Genomic DNA, 20679 nt, shown 5'->3' on the forward strand with positions numbered 1-20679 from the left:
AATCATGTAATTCGTGTAATCGTGTAATTATTTGAAATCAATGTTTCAAAATATTATGTGGGAACATTTTTGAATTTAAATTTATATTATGTGTAAATAATTTTTACAACAATATTATAAAATATGATGATATATTATATTAAAGTTTCCCGTAACATATAGTGCACCCTTAGCAAAATTCAATTTCCGACCACCGTGGCCGCGATCGACGACGACAAAGAATTGAACAATAAATCGTACTCACATCGTGATCGTCGTAAATTGTACGTGGATAATGGTGTGTACAGGGACGTTACTGCGTAAGCCAGAATGTATAGCATAGGCGTGCGCAAACCTGAATTTCAGGTGGTGCCTACAGTAATTTTGGGCCTTCTTATTTATTTGTGGGACACACCATCTCACCAACATAAGTACCGTTAGTACAATATTATGTGTACTCGTAAATTTAGGCATAAATGTATTTTATTTTTATACAGATTTATACAATGTATATAATTATGTGACATTAACTAAAAATAATATAATATTGTAGCGATCCCATGTACTGACAATTATAAAAGGAAAGCGAAGTAGATCGAAGTCATCGAAAAGTTAAATTAAAAATTCCTAGTAGTTTAAAGTATTTAATGAAATATTATTAAAAATATTCTAAGTGTAAACTATTTAAAATTATTCGAAAGAAAAATGAAAATACAATTCAGCTCAATATTTTCCAAGTTCAGAAAAATACGATTTCACATGTTATTGTTCAATGACCAAAAAATATGATTTAACTTGAAATTGTTCCAAGTACATAACAGTAATCAAATTAAAAGTCTGACCGACGCGTGACATGAAAGTACTCTCTTGCTCTCTAATTTCGAAAATTTAATGTGAATAATTTATAAGCATAGAAGCCCGCCATTACTTAAATTATTAAACAACATTTTAGTTCTATTTAAACTTATCACATTTCAATTGCTATAATAGAAATTATATTTTTACTTTTAAACTATGTTACTGTATGTTTATACCATTATTTTACTTACGATATTGCTAACAAGACGTCTTTTTTTTCTGTTTTAAATCCCGACTTTTCCATTGTACTATAACTTGTAGCTTAAGGATATTACTCAAACTATGTATAGCTAAACATTTATTATAAACTTTAATTATAAATAAAACGTAACTTAAGAAAAAACTTTGTTTTATCCATTATGTTACTCTTTTTTTGGGTTTTTTTTTTCATAGGTACGGAGACTATTCATTATTAAATGGACTATAATTTGAACATTTTTTTCTTGACATCTTAACGTTTCCTTTTTTCTCCAATAATAAATTTTAACTTAAATTTTTTTGTTTTCTTTTTTCAAAGATTTGAACCATATTAGATAAAAAGCAACAAATTACGTTTCATTTTAGATTTTTTATCGGCATTACTTTAAAGAATTTTAAAAACGCATTGTTTTAAAAAAATAAATAGGAACCTATTGTAAATTTCCAATAATAAGTATTAATATTAATATTACTAAGGAGTCAAATTCACTGAAACGTGTTTGACTCATTGACTGCACTTATTCTAATTAGATCACAATTCCTGAAATGTATATTATATTATAATACTAATGAATCTAATAATTGTTTTCCCGCTATTGGCCCTTATTATCTCTTTTATTGTAATTTATGAATTTAATAAAATATTTGGCACGTATTTACGATTTTGTGATAACAATAAAAGCACTTCATAATGTCACGTAATTACGGTAAGAATTTAACAAGATTAATATTTCAATGCAACTTAATATAAACTTATGAGAATTATTAAATATTTGTTATAAGATGGCTAATATATATGGTACATCTACCTACGTTAAATATATCAAAAATAATTTTTAATTAAATTTTATTTACATTCAAATACGAAGTTAGAATGAATGATGCATTTGCTATAGAAAACTAATTTACTTGTATGTTAATAATTTAACTATTTATAGTTTCTTGCAGAAGCTACTACAGTACCTACCTATACTATACCATCTGTTCAACATATAAAATCAAATTGTCGACAATGTTTGTAATTACTGTAAATACAGCTTAAATTATGGCTTCTGTGCCATGGCAGTGGTTTTTTAAATGAATAAAGTATTATGTCTGAAGTAATTTAACATTGCATAAATGCTCACAATATTAAGATACACATTTAATATGGTTTATAACTATTATTGTAAGATAGGTTTGCATATTTTTTCCACATGCAATTTACTTTGGAGGGACGGAGTGGCCGAGCGGACTAAGGCGTCGGCTGCGACGCAGCCGACCCGAGTTCGATTCCTTGGCCACGGGCGGCATTTTTCTTCGGACAAGTCACGGTGTTCGGAGAATAAGTGCCGCCATCCCTCACCCGGGCATGGCAGATACCAACGGGTGCCCAATCAAAAATTCTGCCAAACTCATTACACACGTGTAAAAACCCCCTACCATTACAAAACCTACTACATACAATCATAAAATCCCACAATCAGCTAATGGCCATAGTCGCCGGGCTTTAAAGATCAATAATAATAAAAAAAAAATTTACTTTTTTATACATCAAAAAAAAAAAAATTAAAAATATCATTAAGATATCAAACTTTTTAGTCAGTACAAAAAATGACAAACGGTGTTTGTTTGTTTTTTTGGATTTTAGTAAATCTATAAGCAGTATATACATATGAGATATGCTGATATTATAATATGTCTGGGGAGATGATATTGAAATTTAATTATTTCTTAGGTGAATTTTGGTGAGACAAGTTTTGTAGAGTATGTATTACCATATACCATGGTTCGAGAGATATGTAGGGAAATGTGTAAATGAGTGATTTTTAAATACTTACCACACAAGATGTGGTGGCTGTGGCAGAGAAAAAGGCTTTTCTATAATATAATTATAGGATTAGATGAAATTAAACTATATCGCACTCAACGTGAATAGACATTTTCAACGATATTATTTGGAAAACGGTTATCAATTTTACATTAAGCTTATAACCTTCTAAAAGTTGATGTTATAATAGATATATTATAGATGGTAAAAATGTAAAATCATACCTAAGTAATACAGTACCTATATTGTCAGTGTATTAAACTTAAAGTCTAAAGACTAAAGGACAATATACTTTAAAAGTTGTATTACATTGGATCAAAAATATAATATTATATGATGCTATGAAAGAATTCCACATTTTTTAACACTGGAATTATTCGATTCAGTCCTTTTATGCATTTACAATGGAGTCTATAAATATGTATATTGTATAATAATATGATAAGTCGGATAAGTGATAACAAAACGCGCACGAACATCAGACAAAGACATTAACAAATAGCCTAATATAATATTATGGAGAAACGTAATGTTATATCTATTATGCCTTTTTAGAACCACCATTAATGCATAAATATCTAGATAAAGGCATATAGGTACACTGAATATTATGATGACATTATTTTAGTAAGCTATAGTGAGATTAACTATAACTAACGTTTTAAGTCGGTGCAATATATACTTACGATGATTTCTAGCTATGGTATTTGATTTTACCGTGATGTTTTAATAAAATAAATTATTATGTAGGAATTTCTTATTTGACTTATTTGTGACACCAAAAACGTTGGTACTACGGGCCAAACTGTAGTAAATATCACGGAGTTAACCAAAAACAATAAAGTAAAAATAATAGCGTGGTGCACATTAAACGCTGTACAATGTACACGTCGTAATAATGAAACCCATTGCTTTGCCTTTAATTTCAAAACTATTTAATTTTTGCTAAGTGATAAAAATGATGTGTCTAACACTAATTTGCGGAGGATTTTTCATAACATCTAGGGACCAAGTAGGGTCAAATGCTCGCACCTCTTAAATTGAAAATATCCGTCAATAAAAACTCTGCATGACTCGCCAGGTAATAAACTGCAGTATCAGGGTATTAAAATATATTTTTTCCAATTGAGTTTTTTCGCAACATTCAGCATATTTCAATCATATACTTTATACTTTGGGAGAATTATTCAAATCCGTTATTCAAGCTATATTATACGCCTGCGTATAATATGTAGGTATCGTATTTATTTATTATTCATTTTGTCAAGTAACAAATTATGAAAATAAAATTATACTACAAATTGTATGTTAATTTGCATATTATACAACGGATGGGTAATGGATACATTTATTATATTAAAAATAAAATAATAATAACATCGAATATTATAATCAGTATTATTGGTATGATAGGCATCTAAATATTATTATTAACATTTGCCATAAATAACGAGTAAATAATATTATTATAGAGGGCTCAATACCTAAATGTGTATAGATTTTGAATAAAACGACACGTGTTATAAAAGAAAAAATGGAATCTGTTCACGGCGCGGCGGCGGTGGTTTCGACGTGTTGGACAAGAGCAGATGGCCACTAGGTAGAGTGTATTATGATGTGCAATGTATAAGTATATAGAACGATATTACAATCGAGAAAACCTAACATTTCTAAGTAATATAATACATACATGATGCATAGATAATTGATAAAATATATAAACTAATACTTAACTGTATTTCAAAAGTATAATTTCAATTTTGGTCATTGATAATAATATAATAATTAAATTGTATTTAAAAAATACGTGTTATGTAAATGTGCAGCAGATGCAATGCATACCAAATGATTTTTATCTTAGAATTAATCACCATTTGCTATGTACGCATGTCAATTAAATCGATTTTTATCAGTCTATATCACTGGCAGTAAGGTACGAATAAGACAATGATGATGTCGAGCACACAACGGGAAGATGATGAACAATAAATCAAAAAATATATTGTATTTTTATTATATAATGTATGTTTTTATTGTTCCATAAATTCTCGTACGCCTTGGTTTAATCATAAAAATATAGTGCAATGACCTATACACGCCAATCTACTACAAAACTGTAAGTAGATTTTAAATTACATTTACATTTTAAAAAAAAACTCTTGAATTTATAATAATAAGATACAGAACAACATTTTAATATATTACAAAACTATACTTAGCATGCTTTCAATATGAAATATTGAAATGTCGAGTATACCTATATATTATTATATATAATTATATTTTCATGATTTCATTTGTACCTATACCAACAAGATTGACAAACAATTAAATAATAGCTCTTTTGGTTATTGTCGGTTATGAAAATTTACTATAAACACAAAAATAACCGTTTTGATGACGAATTTTAGATACGTTTTATATGTTCAAAATTGATATAATTGATATAAAATATAAATAAGACAAGTGGCGTATCAAACACATTTAACGAAGTCGAAGCATAGTTTCAAATCCAAATTCAGTACCTACACCAAATATGTTTAATTTATTTTTATCATGCTCATTAATACATGCTGATTTGGACATAAGGTGGTCTTTGTTACTCATAGAGATTTATCTAGATACTGTTAGCGTCACTTAAAAAAAAAGGTAACCGCATACGTGAAATGTCGTCGTTAATTTACAGACCAACTAATGGACGTCTATATATAATGTACCAATTATATGTACTACAACCTATGAGTAAGTTAAAATGTTGTTCAAAAAGTGTTTTATACATTATTATATTATACATGCTATAAATTATTTTTGATGTTTAAATGATCTAAAAAATAAATGGTAGATAATAATTAAGTTTGAAAATATTTGGTTTTGCACACTGTTTAAATTGATAAAACATAATTCTATCTTTCATTAAATACCCACAAGAACAATTTATTTCTTTATCAAAGTAAATTAATATAATAAAATATGTATGATATTCAAATTCCTTTACAAAAAAATATAAGTGAGAAAAATAATAAATATCGTATTTTATACTAAATTTATATTTAAACTATTTAAAAAACCCTTTGTTGAAAATAATTCAAAACAAATTTGGCACAACAAATAATTATTTGCCAACGAATAATTGGAAACGGTTCGTAAAAAAGTTCATGATTATTTTTTGGGGTTCTTTCTTATTCCTCTTAAAGAAAGTAACTCAACTGCAGAGGATTACGCAGACAATATTATTGTAACTTTTTTTATTTATTTATGGGATATTTGTTGTTTTTTTTAGATTGTCTGGAACAGCTGAATTCATTCATCATTCTAGTTATCTCGTGGATAAGGAATATACCATTTAATGCACGTCAATAAACAGCTATAAAGAGTATTTTTATCGATCAATACAATCAGCTTGATTCAATAATATCCTCTTAGAGTCCTTCCTGGGCATCATTCAAGTATAAGATCATATGTATAATATACTCGAAGCATCGATAAATTATTTAAATTAATACCAATGTATTAAAAATTCATAACATTCAATTATGAGACTTTTGATAAATGATAATGTATTACATTTGTGTCTTAAAAACTATGTTTACCATACGCTCTAATTTATGACTTTTTATTATGTAAGCGTCTTAATTGAATCAATTTGCATTATTGGATAATATAATCTACAGGCTAAAATGATAAACCAGCATCAACAATTTTCATTTTTTTTTTATAATATAATAGGACAGGTTTGTTGAGAAAGGGTAAAGTCCGTTTTAAAAAATGGGTATGTGGATGTCACCCTACTGTACAGTAGGTTAAAAGTGGGTCAATGTATGATGTATTGTATTAAACTTGAATTCAATGATATAATATCATTGTATAAGAAAAACAATTCTGAGCAGAGACGGATTGTAGATTCTGAGCGGAGCGAGGAAGCTAGTGGTTTTACAATAGTGTTTATTTTTTTTTTATCCTGTATACACAATTTCTACCAGAAGGAGTGCTTCGATTTCAACATATAGTATATTATTATCTTTTAAAAAATTAGTTCACGATGGTACATTAGAGAGGTCATTTTTCGATTTTCTCAATAGTTATTTAATGCCATAGGAAAAACTACCCGACAAATTACGAAAACTGCTAAAAATGTGATTTTAATTTCAAAAGCTTTGTTTATCGCCAGACCAACAAATAAAAAATAATAATAATATTATAATGTTAACTCAACTAACAGGCTATAATAATTAATAATAACAATATAAAAAAATCCAATTTGACTAACCGTCCGTCTCCGCTCAGAATCGTTTTACTTATACAATAATATTATATCATTGAATTCAAGTTTAATACAATCCATTATACATTGACGCATTTGCAACGAAGCACTTCTTCTGGTAGAAATTTCGTATACAGGATACAAAAAAAAATAAACATCATTGTAAAACACTAGCTTCCTCGCTCCGCTCGATGGTAAATGCGGGGGGGGGGGGGTAGATATGAGTATTGATAGATTACAGCGCGTTTCTGTATAAAACACGGACCGAGATACAAAATGAGAAACCAAACAAAACCACCGTTAGCGATGAAAACATTCAATGAACAGTGTTGGTGATAACATAGGATTATAGGAACCTTTTTCAGGCCGTCTCCCATAATCCGCCCACCGTGTCGTTTCCAGTCCATTATATTTTAGTCCGTGGTATAAGATCTTTCAAGACCATTATACTCGTATACGTTTAACTGTGTTTTAGAATTTACTGGATTAATTCAAAAAGAATAGCTATTGGACATTGGTGCTTCATTTGAACATGGTCTTAGTCTAGTATCCGGCAAATCGATAGTCAGGAAAATATATCGTCATAATTTATGTGATTTATGTATACAAATGTAAAAGTATATTCATCTCCAGTCGGGTTCATTAAATATATACAAGACCACGACATAATTGTATTACTCAATCGTGCAGCGCTTATCTTTCTTTTATTGTACACTTACAATTTGTAACATTTAAAATTGTTAAATTTCTATATTATATTACTTAGTATAATTATATGTATTATATATTCTTTATAATATATATGGATTATAGGTAGATACTTTGGAACGCATACATAGTACGTTTAATAGTATTAAAAACAAAAACCTAATTAAAAAAAATATTTTTTGTGTCAAACTATTCTGACAAACTGCACTCCTGTACTCCAATACTTTTATACTTCAAACTATTTTGATTAAAAAAGGAAATATATTCTAATTTATAATTAGATTAAATTGTATACATTATATTGATCAATATTCATAGCGAAAAATGTACTAGTTGCCCAATATAATATAGTATAATATATTCACATGAGTTTACTTTTACCTATGGTATTTTACTTATGTAAATTAGTTGCCTACAGGTTGCCTATAGATTCGTATACTATTGTTAACTTACCTGTTATTTACTTTCAATAACTACTTCGTTAGTATTATTTATAATTATCACATAATAATATGTGAAGATATTATAATAATTAGTGATTGTTTCCTCAGGTACGTTTAACGTCACGATATAACATTATCCCACGTGGTTGTGTATTGCTGGAGACTTACCTAGGAGTAAGAGTGTGAGATCGGATACGGCTAGGCTGAACAGGTAGTAGTTGGTGGCCGTGTGCATGAAGTTGTTGCGAACGATCACTACGCAAACGGCGATATTGCCAATCACTCCGGTGACGAATATGAACACGTAGATGACGGTGATTGGCAACACGATGTTCAGCGAGAGGTGCTTGGGCCCTCGGGTCCGGAGCAAATAACCCTCTACCGTCTCGTTTGCAGCGTCGTCGAGCTGGACCATATACGATCCACTCGTCGTGTTGTTCATGTCAAATGTATTGTCGACACTGCGCCTTGAACACGTCCATTTACAACTGCGGGCAAAATGCGCATTATTCACAAACTGAAATGACAGTATTTATAATAGTAATAATAATAATAATGATAACGACTACGACGACGACGATACTATGACAATGATGTTAATCATATTACGTATTTAATAAGTAGGTGCCTTAGCTATACCATACCTATACGCGTATTAATTACAATTAGATTATTGAGTGTTCACGCGTGCTTATATATCTAACTATTATTAGGTAGTGGTTTTCATTACAGGTATCATTTCTGTCAAAATATATATATATATATATATATTATATATACATTATAATATATCCGAAATGATTTTCTCGCAGAACAATAGATATTACCATATTGGTTATTCTAATATACAAATTTAGAACCATCCTCTCTATAACTGCTATAATATTTGGTAAGTTTAGTATAGGTTACTTGAACATGGAGTGTTATGTGGCAAAATAATCACCCATATAATATATTATACATTCGATGGCACACTGTGTTTATGTGAGAAACTACCGTTGAACATCTCTATATGCATAATATAATGTACCATAATAATATATTAATATATATTATATTTGAACACAATATATGTCCCGAACAAATATTTTGTATTTTTACTCATATAATATACAATACTTCAATACTATACATAATATACACACGCATTATTACTATATTGACTTTTAATATAAATATAAATTAATTACAAGATTTCCACCGACTATTAATCTAATTAATAGAGGGAATAGTGAGTATTTTGCTCAAATGACAAATAGGATTAATGAGTATACCTATTACGTGTAACAATATAAGTCATTACTACTAAAAAAATAGATCAATTTTAAATATAATACCATATAATTATTTAGTCACAAAAAAAGAGGGTAAGTGGATATTGCTTTGCTGTACAGTAGGTTACAAGGGGGTGGTTAACTGTAATAGATGTTATTAAATTTGATTTCAATGATATAATATCATTGAATACAAAAAACGATTCTGAGCAGAGATGGTTTGCCAGTCTGGGATTTAAATGACAAAATATTCAATGTTGAAAAGAAAAATTGTTATGAATTTTTAACTGATTTTGTTAAAAATCAAACTTTATAAATTAGAAGAAAAAAAATTGTGACCACATATTTTTAATATTTTTCAACTGTCATTGTAACATATATTAAGGGGGGACGGAGTGGCCGAATTGACTAAGGCGTCGGTTGCAACGCGCACCGACGCCGGTTCAAAACCTCGACTGCGGGCGGAATTTTTCGTCGGACAAATCACGGTGTCCGGAGAGAAGTACCACCATCCCAAACCCAGGCATGGCAGATACCTACGGGTGCCCACTAAAAAATGTTCCAAACTAATTAACACACGTGTTTAAACCTATAATACCCTCCCCAGTTAAAAACCATCTAATGGCCTAAGTTGCCTAAGTTTTAATAAAACAATATATTAGGATCCTTTATTATATTTAAAACTATTTATACAAACATTTACACTAATTTTGCGTAAGAAATCCCATTTTCCTTAATTTTTATTTTATTTTTATTTTTTTTTTAAGAATGGTTTATGATGGTTCTTTTTCAACTTGTAACTCTTTGTTTAGTTTTTTGTTTGCCTGTATCATTCCTTGAGCCAACTGAATTTTCATAAAATGTTTTTTTGAGATTGTAATTTTCAGTCTATTATATTGTACTTCTTGGACTATTTTTTCAAAAGCTCCTTTTTGTGTCATTCGTCATTTTTAATTTTTTTTTATTCCTTTTCCAATATTTATATCGGTCTGTGTAACTTTTCTTATTTTTTTTTTTGTTGTTCTCCTCTTGTTTTTGTTATTTTTTCGATTTTTCTTTTCAATTTCACATATTTTCCTCTTCTAAATATTGTTTAAATTTGATAAACGTATACCGTGCCCCAATAACAAGTGTATTGGTTATCGGAACTAACTCATGTTTACTACTATAAGTTATCATAATCATTACATTTTAAGTATTTATACGTAGGTATCTTATTATCTAATTATTGATACTATTACATAGGTACCTAATAAATTGATAGTATTAGTTTGACGATAAAATATTATACCTTTATGGCTATATGTTTGGTAAGTTTGATTTAAAATGTAGGCGATAGAAATTAAAGGTATTGTATGTGATTATTGTGATTGACAATATTATATAATGCAATATAAAAGTTTGATGAGAACAATATTAACAGGAATAATATTATACTTATATATAGTAAGAGATTCATTGACTCGGTTTGAGAAAGCGCAAACAGAAAACTCGGCCAACGATAAAATAAAAATATAATTTACAAGTGATCGTATTGAAAATAGATACAATAATACACCAATTTAATAATAATATATATTAAGAAAAAAAAATAATAACACCAAAGCAAAATAAAATTTAAAAAAATTAAAATTAACTTTATTATAACGATGTTATAACGGCGGTGCGATAAAAATATTGGTGCTGGTACCATAGACTTCCAACCTACTATGGTGTGCGATAGTAACATTATTATTTATTATAATAATTATTGATTTATGTTCATCAGGAAGTTTATCATTGATAATAAGTATAATAATTATTTATTTGTATATAATTATTTTTTCTCATAAACATTATCATATGTGTTGAATACTGAAAGGGTTGCTGCAAGTTATTGCAAGCAGTGGAGCTACCGGCGGGAGATGGGACCATGTCCCTCTCAATCAACCTTACTTTTGCCGAATATGAAAATGTAGAAAAATAGAATATATTGCAGACTAATTTTATAAAAAATCTCCTAGATATATGAAAGTTTTTGGTTGGACTTGGTAACAATAATAATATAATTTATATATGTAACTCGTTAAAATGTAAGTTGTTTGGAATAAATTAAAATAAATTAAAAGTGATTAAAAAATGTATTCATTTCAGTAGGGTGTTTTTCATATTACCTATACATTTTGTCATATCAAAAGTATAAAAGTTATCTCTATTGCAAACAAAAAAAATTTAATTTGTGTGAGGTTTTCTGATTGTCCATCTCTCATTTTGGAAATCTTGGTTTTGACTTTTGGTATTTTTTATCAAGTATTTGATAGACAAATTATGGTAATGTTATCAATATAAGCGTAAAGAGTAAAATTTATATTATAAGGACGAGAAAATGATTTTCCATCAGGGCGTTTTAATATGAATGCCCCTGTCTTCTTATTTCTTACCAATTAATTTCATATCATTATATATTGTAAAAAGTAAGAATAGTGATCATAATTTGTTTCGATAGTAATAAGAAATAATCCATAACAAAATTAGTGAGAAATAGGTAGTGAAAAAAGTGAAAGAGTGGATAATCTGAGTTGTAACATAGTCACTACAATAAGTGAGAATGTATGGGTGGTTAACTATAACCTATATGTAGTAATGTAGTAATGTAGGTGGTAATTTAATATAGACGAAATAGGTGTAATGTTGATATATATATATATATATATATATACAATTAAATAAGAATACAATTCATGTATCATTAGAAACACTAAAAAAAATTTAAACATATATAATTTAAAAATACAACAGAATAAAATAGAAGCCGGAAGAGTGTTTATGTCGAGATGAATTTCGTCCGAGCCTAGAGAATAATTGATGTAGATAAGGGACAAATAAAATATAATATATATAACTAGTCGACCCATCACAACTTCGCCCGTGACTGGTTGTTTATTTTGCCTTTGAACGATGATATGTATAATTTTTTATTGACATTTTTTCGGTTAATGTGATTGGCAAGTAAATATAAAAACGGTCATTAAAAACCTGTTGAAATGTTTCTAGCGGTATTAATCTTATATATTTTTATAGCAGAACCCATGAACTTCATTACCCGTAAAAAATCACAAATCTTAAAAAAAAATGATTGTTTAACTACTATTTCGGGTGTAACTTACTGCAGTAAGTGCAACTCGGTCACCCTGGTAGGCAATGTTCGATAATTCAATTTGATGCAAGCTTGTACCTGATCTGCCCAATAATAACCAATGGCAACTGATAATAAATTAACACTAATTTCTACTATTAATTGTAACCAATGGCAACTATCAATAAATAAAAATACAATTTCCAATATGATCCTCAATGTCCCTGTTTGAGCACCTCTTTAAAATCCTTTCTTATTGCTCGGTAAAAATATAGAAGAGCCACTGTTCCAAATTTCAAGTTCGTATGTTGAGTAGTTTTTGGGATACAGCGATCAGTGACTCAGTGGTACCTATTTTAGGTATGTAATATATATAGATTCCCTTCTCCCTCCCCTCGGAAAAAAAATTAAATATCGGGCGATGTTGTGACACTATCGGGAAGGTATTTGGAACACTCTGTGAAAAAAAAAATTGGAAAAAAAATAATGGTGTAGTCACAAAAGGGTTGTTCTTTTACCTACGTATAAATGATTAGATTAGCTTAGTTTTTTAATTTTTCAAGAACTTTATACTCATTTTTTATTAACAAAAGTTGTACTAAAACCTTCAGCAGACTGTCAAGCGTATAACAGTAAAACATTTCAGCCAAATCTGTTCAGTAGTTTTCTTGGATAGCGCGGTCGTAGAAAACCCCTAACAATTATTATAAATAATTATATTAATTATCAGTGTATAATGGATTGTATTAAACTTGAATTCAATGATATAATTTTATTGTATAAGAAAAACGATTCTGAGTGGAGACGGTTTATCGTTCTGGGCTTTTTATATATTTATTATTTATTATAGCCTTTAAGTTGAATTAATATTACAATATTATAGCCGACCGTCACAGCTTCACCCGTGATTGGTTGTTTATTTTGCTTCCGGACGATGAGATGTATAATTCTTCATTCAAATTTTATCGTTTAATGTGATCGGCAAGTAAATATAAAAATGGTTAATGAAAACGTATTGAAATGTTTCTATTGCTATTAATGATAAATATATTTTCATTAAAAATAACTGATCCCGTGCACTTAGTTACCCGTTAAATGTACCAACTCTATATGACTCAAGCTCTGTTCAATTTTTTATTTAATATTCGGTGTTTGGTGTTCAAAACTTATCTTAAATTTTCTGTTACCCAGAATAAAAATTCTGGTTCGCAGCAGTATATTATCAGGTAGACAATCTACCTGCGGTAGATCGCGGACCCCGTGCTGTTTGTACCCATACGTAAGTGTATGATTTAGCTCCAGAGATCAAAGTTATACCAAGTTTGTCGTTTTTACTTAATTCCACCTACAGTGGATTAATATAACCAACTATCACAAAATCCTAACCTAAGCTAACCGTACTAAAATCCGAAGAATATGAAGAAACCAAATTTTACCCTTTTTAAATTAATCTAACTTCTTCTCAGAGGTCTAATCTACACATAAATCAACAAACATGCTCGATTAACCAATAGAAACCATTATAATACACTATTATTATTTTAATCTGCAACAATAAACTACATTTTTTATTTTATAGTTTATTTTTTTTCTGGACAGATGGCGCCACTGCTGTATTTTTGACATCCATATTTTCTACTTTTCTGGTGGATTTTCCTAAAATTTTATTTCATAAGAACCTTGTCCTGACAATTACGAACACAACAAAAAAAGAATCAGCCAAATCGGTTCAGTAGTTTTCTCGGTTAGCGTCGTAGAAAATCCTTTACAATTTTATATAATAGTATGGATAATGATTATGATGGTTGTCACTCCTGTTAGCCATTAATTATAAAATAAATAGAATTGTGCCTATCATTATACCACTTCGTTTACAATCTATTACATATTTAAGATAAATTGTATTTTTTTTTTACACTGAAAAATCTCGTAAGTCAACGAGGAAACATTTTTGTTATGATGGTTTTATTAAAATTTGAATTAAAACAATTGTCAATAGGTATTCTTTATTTTAAATGTTTTTTTCTTTTTAGTTTAATATTAGATTATAATATATTTTATCATATAATTTGGAGCAATTTTGTAAATATCCGTAGATCTAGATAGCCGCATTGCTATGATTGTCTTATTACTTAACAAATAAAAATAATACAATATTTTTAATAATAATAATAATGATAATACGTGATGATTAAATAAACGATCAAAAATGTTTTATGGAATCAATCAGTTAGTATGATCAAAATTACTTATACCGATGTGGTCACATTAATCGGAAATCACTGCACCTACATATTATTTACTCGCATTCGTAAAAATATGTTACATAATATTATGTGGTATATCACAACAAATTCGTCTAAGCTCTGGAAGTGTAGTAGCCAGTAGGTACCAGGTACCTATATTATCATGTTCACTTCAATATAATGTATTTTTTTTCGGAACATTTATTACTTATGCATTTCATTGTTCAGTTAGATTTGCCAAATAAAATATCGATTTGTGTGACATGTTTTTTTTATTAATCTAGTGTCTGCACTGTGCAGCATTTGGCGAGGAGATACAAACGAGTTACCTTATGCACGCGACGAAAATCATCCCGGTCGCACGGAATCAACCATTTTTAGGAAATATAATACACAATACGATTTGTACATAATATAGGCACAACCACAGTTTTCTAATTCTAGCCATAGAGTGAGAAAGTAAAAACCTATCCACAAATGATAAGTAGGTCCTTACTGTGGCGAAATAGTTCACAGAAATTTTTGTTAGCAACACTCTGAATATTGCTTTCATCATGCAGCGTTATAACTCATAATGATGTATTAATATTAAATTCGCTTTTCAATTCTTTTCTCAAAATGTTTTCAACCGGAACCACGAACACGTGTATTAGAGACGTTCGAAGTATAATGAAAATTAATAAAATTTAACCTGTTTAATATAATAAGTTTTTTTGCATGGGAAAGAATTCTGAATACTATCTGCTATACCTATATAATATAGGTACAGCTGAATACTGAAAATGTCAAATTTTACGCGGCAGATATTTAATATGATGTTCACTTTTACATTTTTTTCATTCTTTATTGTTGATAGTATTATTTTCATTCGTTATTCTTAGGTAATCATTTTTCTCATTTTACAATATTTGTCTTACCTGTATCTTATTAGTTTTAAACTAAATATCTGAAATATTACACGTGATTTTTATTATATTATAATAAAATATCCCAAACCCATACAAAAACCATTAAAAACAAACTTGAATCTTTGACGGGGGTTTTTTCTTTAGTTATTTGAGCTTTTACTAAAATAGGGAAAATACTTTTGTTGAATACAAGAATCGGAGAGTTATAAATCAGCAGCACAAGATAAAAAGCCTCCTCGTATTATCCAGATTAATCACACGTAGTTTTTAAATAATGTTAACTCGAATTTAATTAGATTTTGTTAGCTGATCATGATATAAGATAATATATTATATAACTATATAGGTAGGTATAGGTAGTGCATAGTATTTTAAAAGTGAGTTTTTCTAAAATTTATTTTACGATTACTGATAAACAATGTCACGCCGACAATACAATTTGTTAAATAAAAACACTGACGGTATAAATTTGTGTACATCGTATATACCACAAATTACAATTATTAGGTCTTATGTGATTACTGGTTCATGGTCCATAATAAATTAAATTTAAAATTAATTATAACAATCAAATGATAAGACACCGATTTATTATATTGGCATTGTGGTACCTAAGTTAATTTGTTTGTAAATAATAAGCTATAATATGATTAACCTCTATTTTATATTGTCGGAAGCGACTTTAAATTTTAATATAACTTAAATAATCCGATAACATCCATATTCAACTATTCATGTAGATAATGACTAACTATAAAAATAATAATAAATATTAGTACCTACTTAAAAATAATAATTCCTCTTGATTTCACGAGTGTAATTATATGATCGGGTCTGTTCGGCTAAATAAAGTTATATTGCTGCGATTGAAATAATTGTGCCTAATCGAATTGTGTGCAATATACTAAAACAATTCACTTTATGTTTCTTATAAAAATTAGAACGAAACAATATGAATAGTCCTCTCTAATGTTTTTAAATTTAATTTTTAATCATTTTTAGGTGCATATACAACTATACAAGGGATAACGAACAATTAAATGTCAGTAAAACAAAAATAATTAGTTTTTCATTCCTCCGAGATAATAGCAGGGAACGTAACACCCCTTAGCAACATATTATTATATGTAAATACGAAGGTAATTCATGCTATATATAAAACAAATTGGACTTTATAACATTTTCAAAAATGATCACATTCAAATTATGTATCATGTGTCGTGAAAAAAAGACAGTTGATATATATCTATATATATATTTATATGAATCACAACACAATTTGGACACGCATTTACGACCTGCTTGTTGTGTGTAGAAAATATAAATACAGTAGAAATCGTTTATAATAACACCGGTTGTAGTGACATATCGGGTTTTATAACCTTAAAGTAAAGGACCCGAAAAATGTATAGGTAAGTTTTATATGTAGAATGTAATTGGTGGTTATGACTTATGACTCAATGCAGTCCAAATCAATAGTTATGTATTAAATCTTATGCGATTAGATTGAGCGTTTAATAAAAATATTAAAAAAATTTAAAGTCATGACTTCATCAACATAGTACCTACATTAGTATCTACTTTCCGGTGAGAGTATTTCTTATCCAACTATACCTTGATTAATTTTAAGCGATTGGCTAGCTTAGTAATAGGGTTGGCAAATTTCATTTCAGTCGAACATGTTTTCTTCTTTATCAAAAGTAACACTATTTTAATCTATAGATTTCAATAATATTTTTGTGGTTAAAAATTTATATTTTACTCATCCATTGTCGTTTTACATATTTCTGTACAATGATTTTAGGTTCCAGTTTTACCTCAAAATGTTTTATATTCTATAAAGGAATGAGATACTATGTACATCATAATATTATATACAATATATTATTTTGTATATACAAACATTTATATTAGTAAATGTTTCACAACGAGTGGACTTATATAGACATATAGTATATTGTACAATGTAAATTGATGTATGCGTAATATATTCCTAAATCCTAATCTGACCTAACCTAACAGATATACGTGTAAAGGTAAATAACCTTTTGTCTAAAGAAAACCTAAGAATATATTTTTATAATATCTTATGTGTTATATACCTACACCGCGCATATTGTATAATACATAATAATCATATATACATATGTGATTATGTGAATACTGAATAGTGAATATTTAATAACTGGACGTAGCTGTAAAAACTAAAAATAGTAAAATTGAAAGTAATAATAATTTAGTTTAGATCATTAAAAATTAATGAAAGACAATGTAGGTATTGTAGCAGTCATCTATAATAATATATTAATATCTTTCACAGAATACCATTACTAATTACTCCTATTTGTATAGAAATAAATATATAATCCAGCCTAGATATTAATATATAATATCTAATATGTTTAAAATAATTTCAATTGTTGAAGAAACTATCATTAAATTTTATGTACCTATATTCTATTCAGGATAAGAGCGGTACTGGGCGGCTGACTTGTGTGCTTGGGCGTGGCTTTGTTCCGAATGCCAAACCTGGTGGTTGACTTGGTGGGAGAAGCATCTATTAATAAGCATTAAAATATACCACGAGACGTGTATAGTATACCTACCTATGTAGAAGTATTTAGGAAACAAATTAAAAGTCTTATTAATTATTTTATGGGTGTGTTCTACTAGATTATCTGTGATCGAATTTTTTAAACGATCATATTATGTCAATATTAACATATTTCTAGTAGATCTAGCAATAAATGGGTACCACTATAATATGCTGTACAGTAATTTAGTGTCGAGTATGTTATTGTAAGGGATGTGTTGGATTTGAATTCAAAGATAAATCATAGCCAGTGTTGGGAATAGATAACTAAAAATTATCTAGATAAGATAAGATAATTATAACAAAATATTATCAAGATAAAAATAAAGATAACACAAATGTAATTTATCTAGATAAAGATAAATACAACAATACATTAATCTAGATAAATATAATTTTTTTACACTTATTTTTTTATTGTTTTTTAGTATTTTTGTAATTTTAGATTTATATCAATATAATGACATAATATTTATAATAACAACGGATTGAGCCTTTGAAATACAGTTCTACGAAGTTAATTTTAATTTATTTTTAAAATTGATGGGGAAATAAGCCTATACCTAATTAATTTTAATATGCTCGTTATGGCTAGTAGAGAACGATGTATAGTGCAGTCCGCATGCAGGTTTTCGTATTATCGTAATACCGTCGTTGGCAATAATAACAAGAAATATATTCTTCTAATTTTATAAATAATTTATATTACCTATATTAGAATTTTAGTAACATTGGTTTTATAATTTTTTAGGGGCATTATGATATATTTTATCTAGTTAAATTTATCTAGATAAGCCCATTTTTTATCTAAGCTAAACATTAGATAAATCGTAACATAATTATCTAGATACTTTAAAAGATAATTTATTACAAAAATTCTTATCTAGATAATTTTATGTAGATAATTCCCAACATTGCTCCTAGCATACATGTATAAAATATATATAATCAATTTTAATAGGTAATTAAAAACCAGTGAATACAAAATAGCGTAACAAATTTAGAACCAAACGCTTATAAAAAATGAATGATGTCTCATTTATTGGACTGTAGTCCAGTTAACTTTTTTTTTGTTGAAAAAGGTAGAATAACTAGACGGGAATCTTTTATTAAAATTTCTAATGTGAGCTATAAAATTAAACTAAAAACAGAAATGTTCATGATATGGATGAATTTTGTCAAAATGTAAATGCATATAAAATTGATCGTGTCTATGTATTTTTAATATTGCCATTATTCTTTCATTTATTTCCCCGGTGCTTTCAAAAACTACTGTGAATATTAAACTTTGACCTTCTAAATACAAAAACCACATTCATTTTTCTATTAGAAAAAATGCTGATATCAAAAATCAGATCATTTTTACCACTCCAAATGTTGATGACAGAAAAAAACACACAACATTGTAAATACAAGCCTACATTCATTCGCTATGCTTAGAATTTAAAAATATATACAGTATGTATACCCTTAGTATCTCCACCCTTAGTATCTCCGTGGAAAATGAATATATTTAAATGAAGTTTTTTTTACAGTCATAAGTATGGAAATTCTGATCAAATAACATAATATTAAATTTTTTTTTTCAATAATTCAAAAATTATCAAAAATTTTTTTTAGGAAAATAAGTTTATTAAATTTCCTAGATAGCCATTTTGTTGATCATATTTTTTAAAACAGTTAAAAATAAAAATATTAAAATTTAATGAAAATCTCCCAAGTTAGGGATAATTAATATTTTTAATTTTAGCCGAAAAATCAGCGTGATTGTAATGATTAACATGCGAATCATATTTTCCTAATGTCGTATGCATGGGTAACATAACTATTATTCTTAGCAATTCATAATAATTATTAGCTCTAACTTGAACAATTTTCATTAAATTAAAATTTTTTTTTTTTGAAGTGTTTGAAAAAATACGATCAACAAAATGGCTATCTTGGAAATTTAAAAAACTTATTTGCCTAAAAAATTTTTTTAATCATTTTTTAATTTTTGGAAAAAACAAATCGAATATTATGCTATTCAATCAGAATTTCCATACTTATGATTGTAAAGAAAACTGCATTTAAATATATTGATTTTCCTCGGAGATACTAAGGGTGATACGGGACTTTTGGGACATACTGTATATATATACATAAATACATATTATTTATAATCACTTAAAATGTAATAAATGAATAAGCTAACGAATATGCATACATATTATTGTACAGTGTACATACATATTTTTCAATGCTATTATCATAATTATTCTAGGGGATGAAAAGTGCGTAATAAAT

The 20679-nt window shown here is 28.0% G+C and overlaps 1 protein-coding gene across 1 annotated transcript in view; it reads right to left on the minus strand.

Annotated features, from left to right (window-relative positions):
- The window catches only part of LOC100166366 (neuropeptides capa receptor), a 158267-nt gene that overhangs the window by 85279 nt on the left and 52309 nt on the right, over window positions 1-20679 (minus strand). Inside the window, exon 3 of the mRNA XM_029488336.1 lies at window positions 8426-8745. Coding sequence (XP_029344196.1) covers window positions 8426-8699 — 274 coding nt within the window. The 5' untranslated portion in view covers window positions 8700-8745. The remainder of the gene's footprint in view (window positions 1-8425; window positions 8746-20679) is intronic.

The sequence above is a fragment of the Acyrthosiphon pisum genome, chromosome A1 (assembly GCF_005508785.2).
Source record: "Acyrthosiphon pisum isolate AL4f chromosome A1, pea_aphid_22Mar2018_4r6ur, whole genome shotgun sequence".
Lineage (NCBI taxonomy): Eukaryota > Metazoa > Arthropoda > Insecta > Hemiptera > Aphididae > Acyrthosiphon > Acyrthosiphon pisum.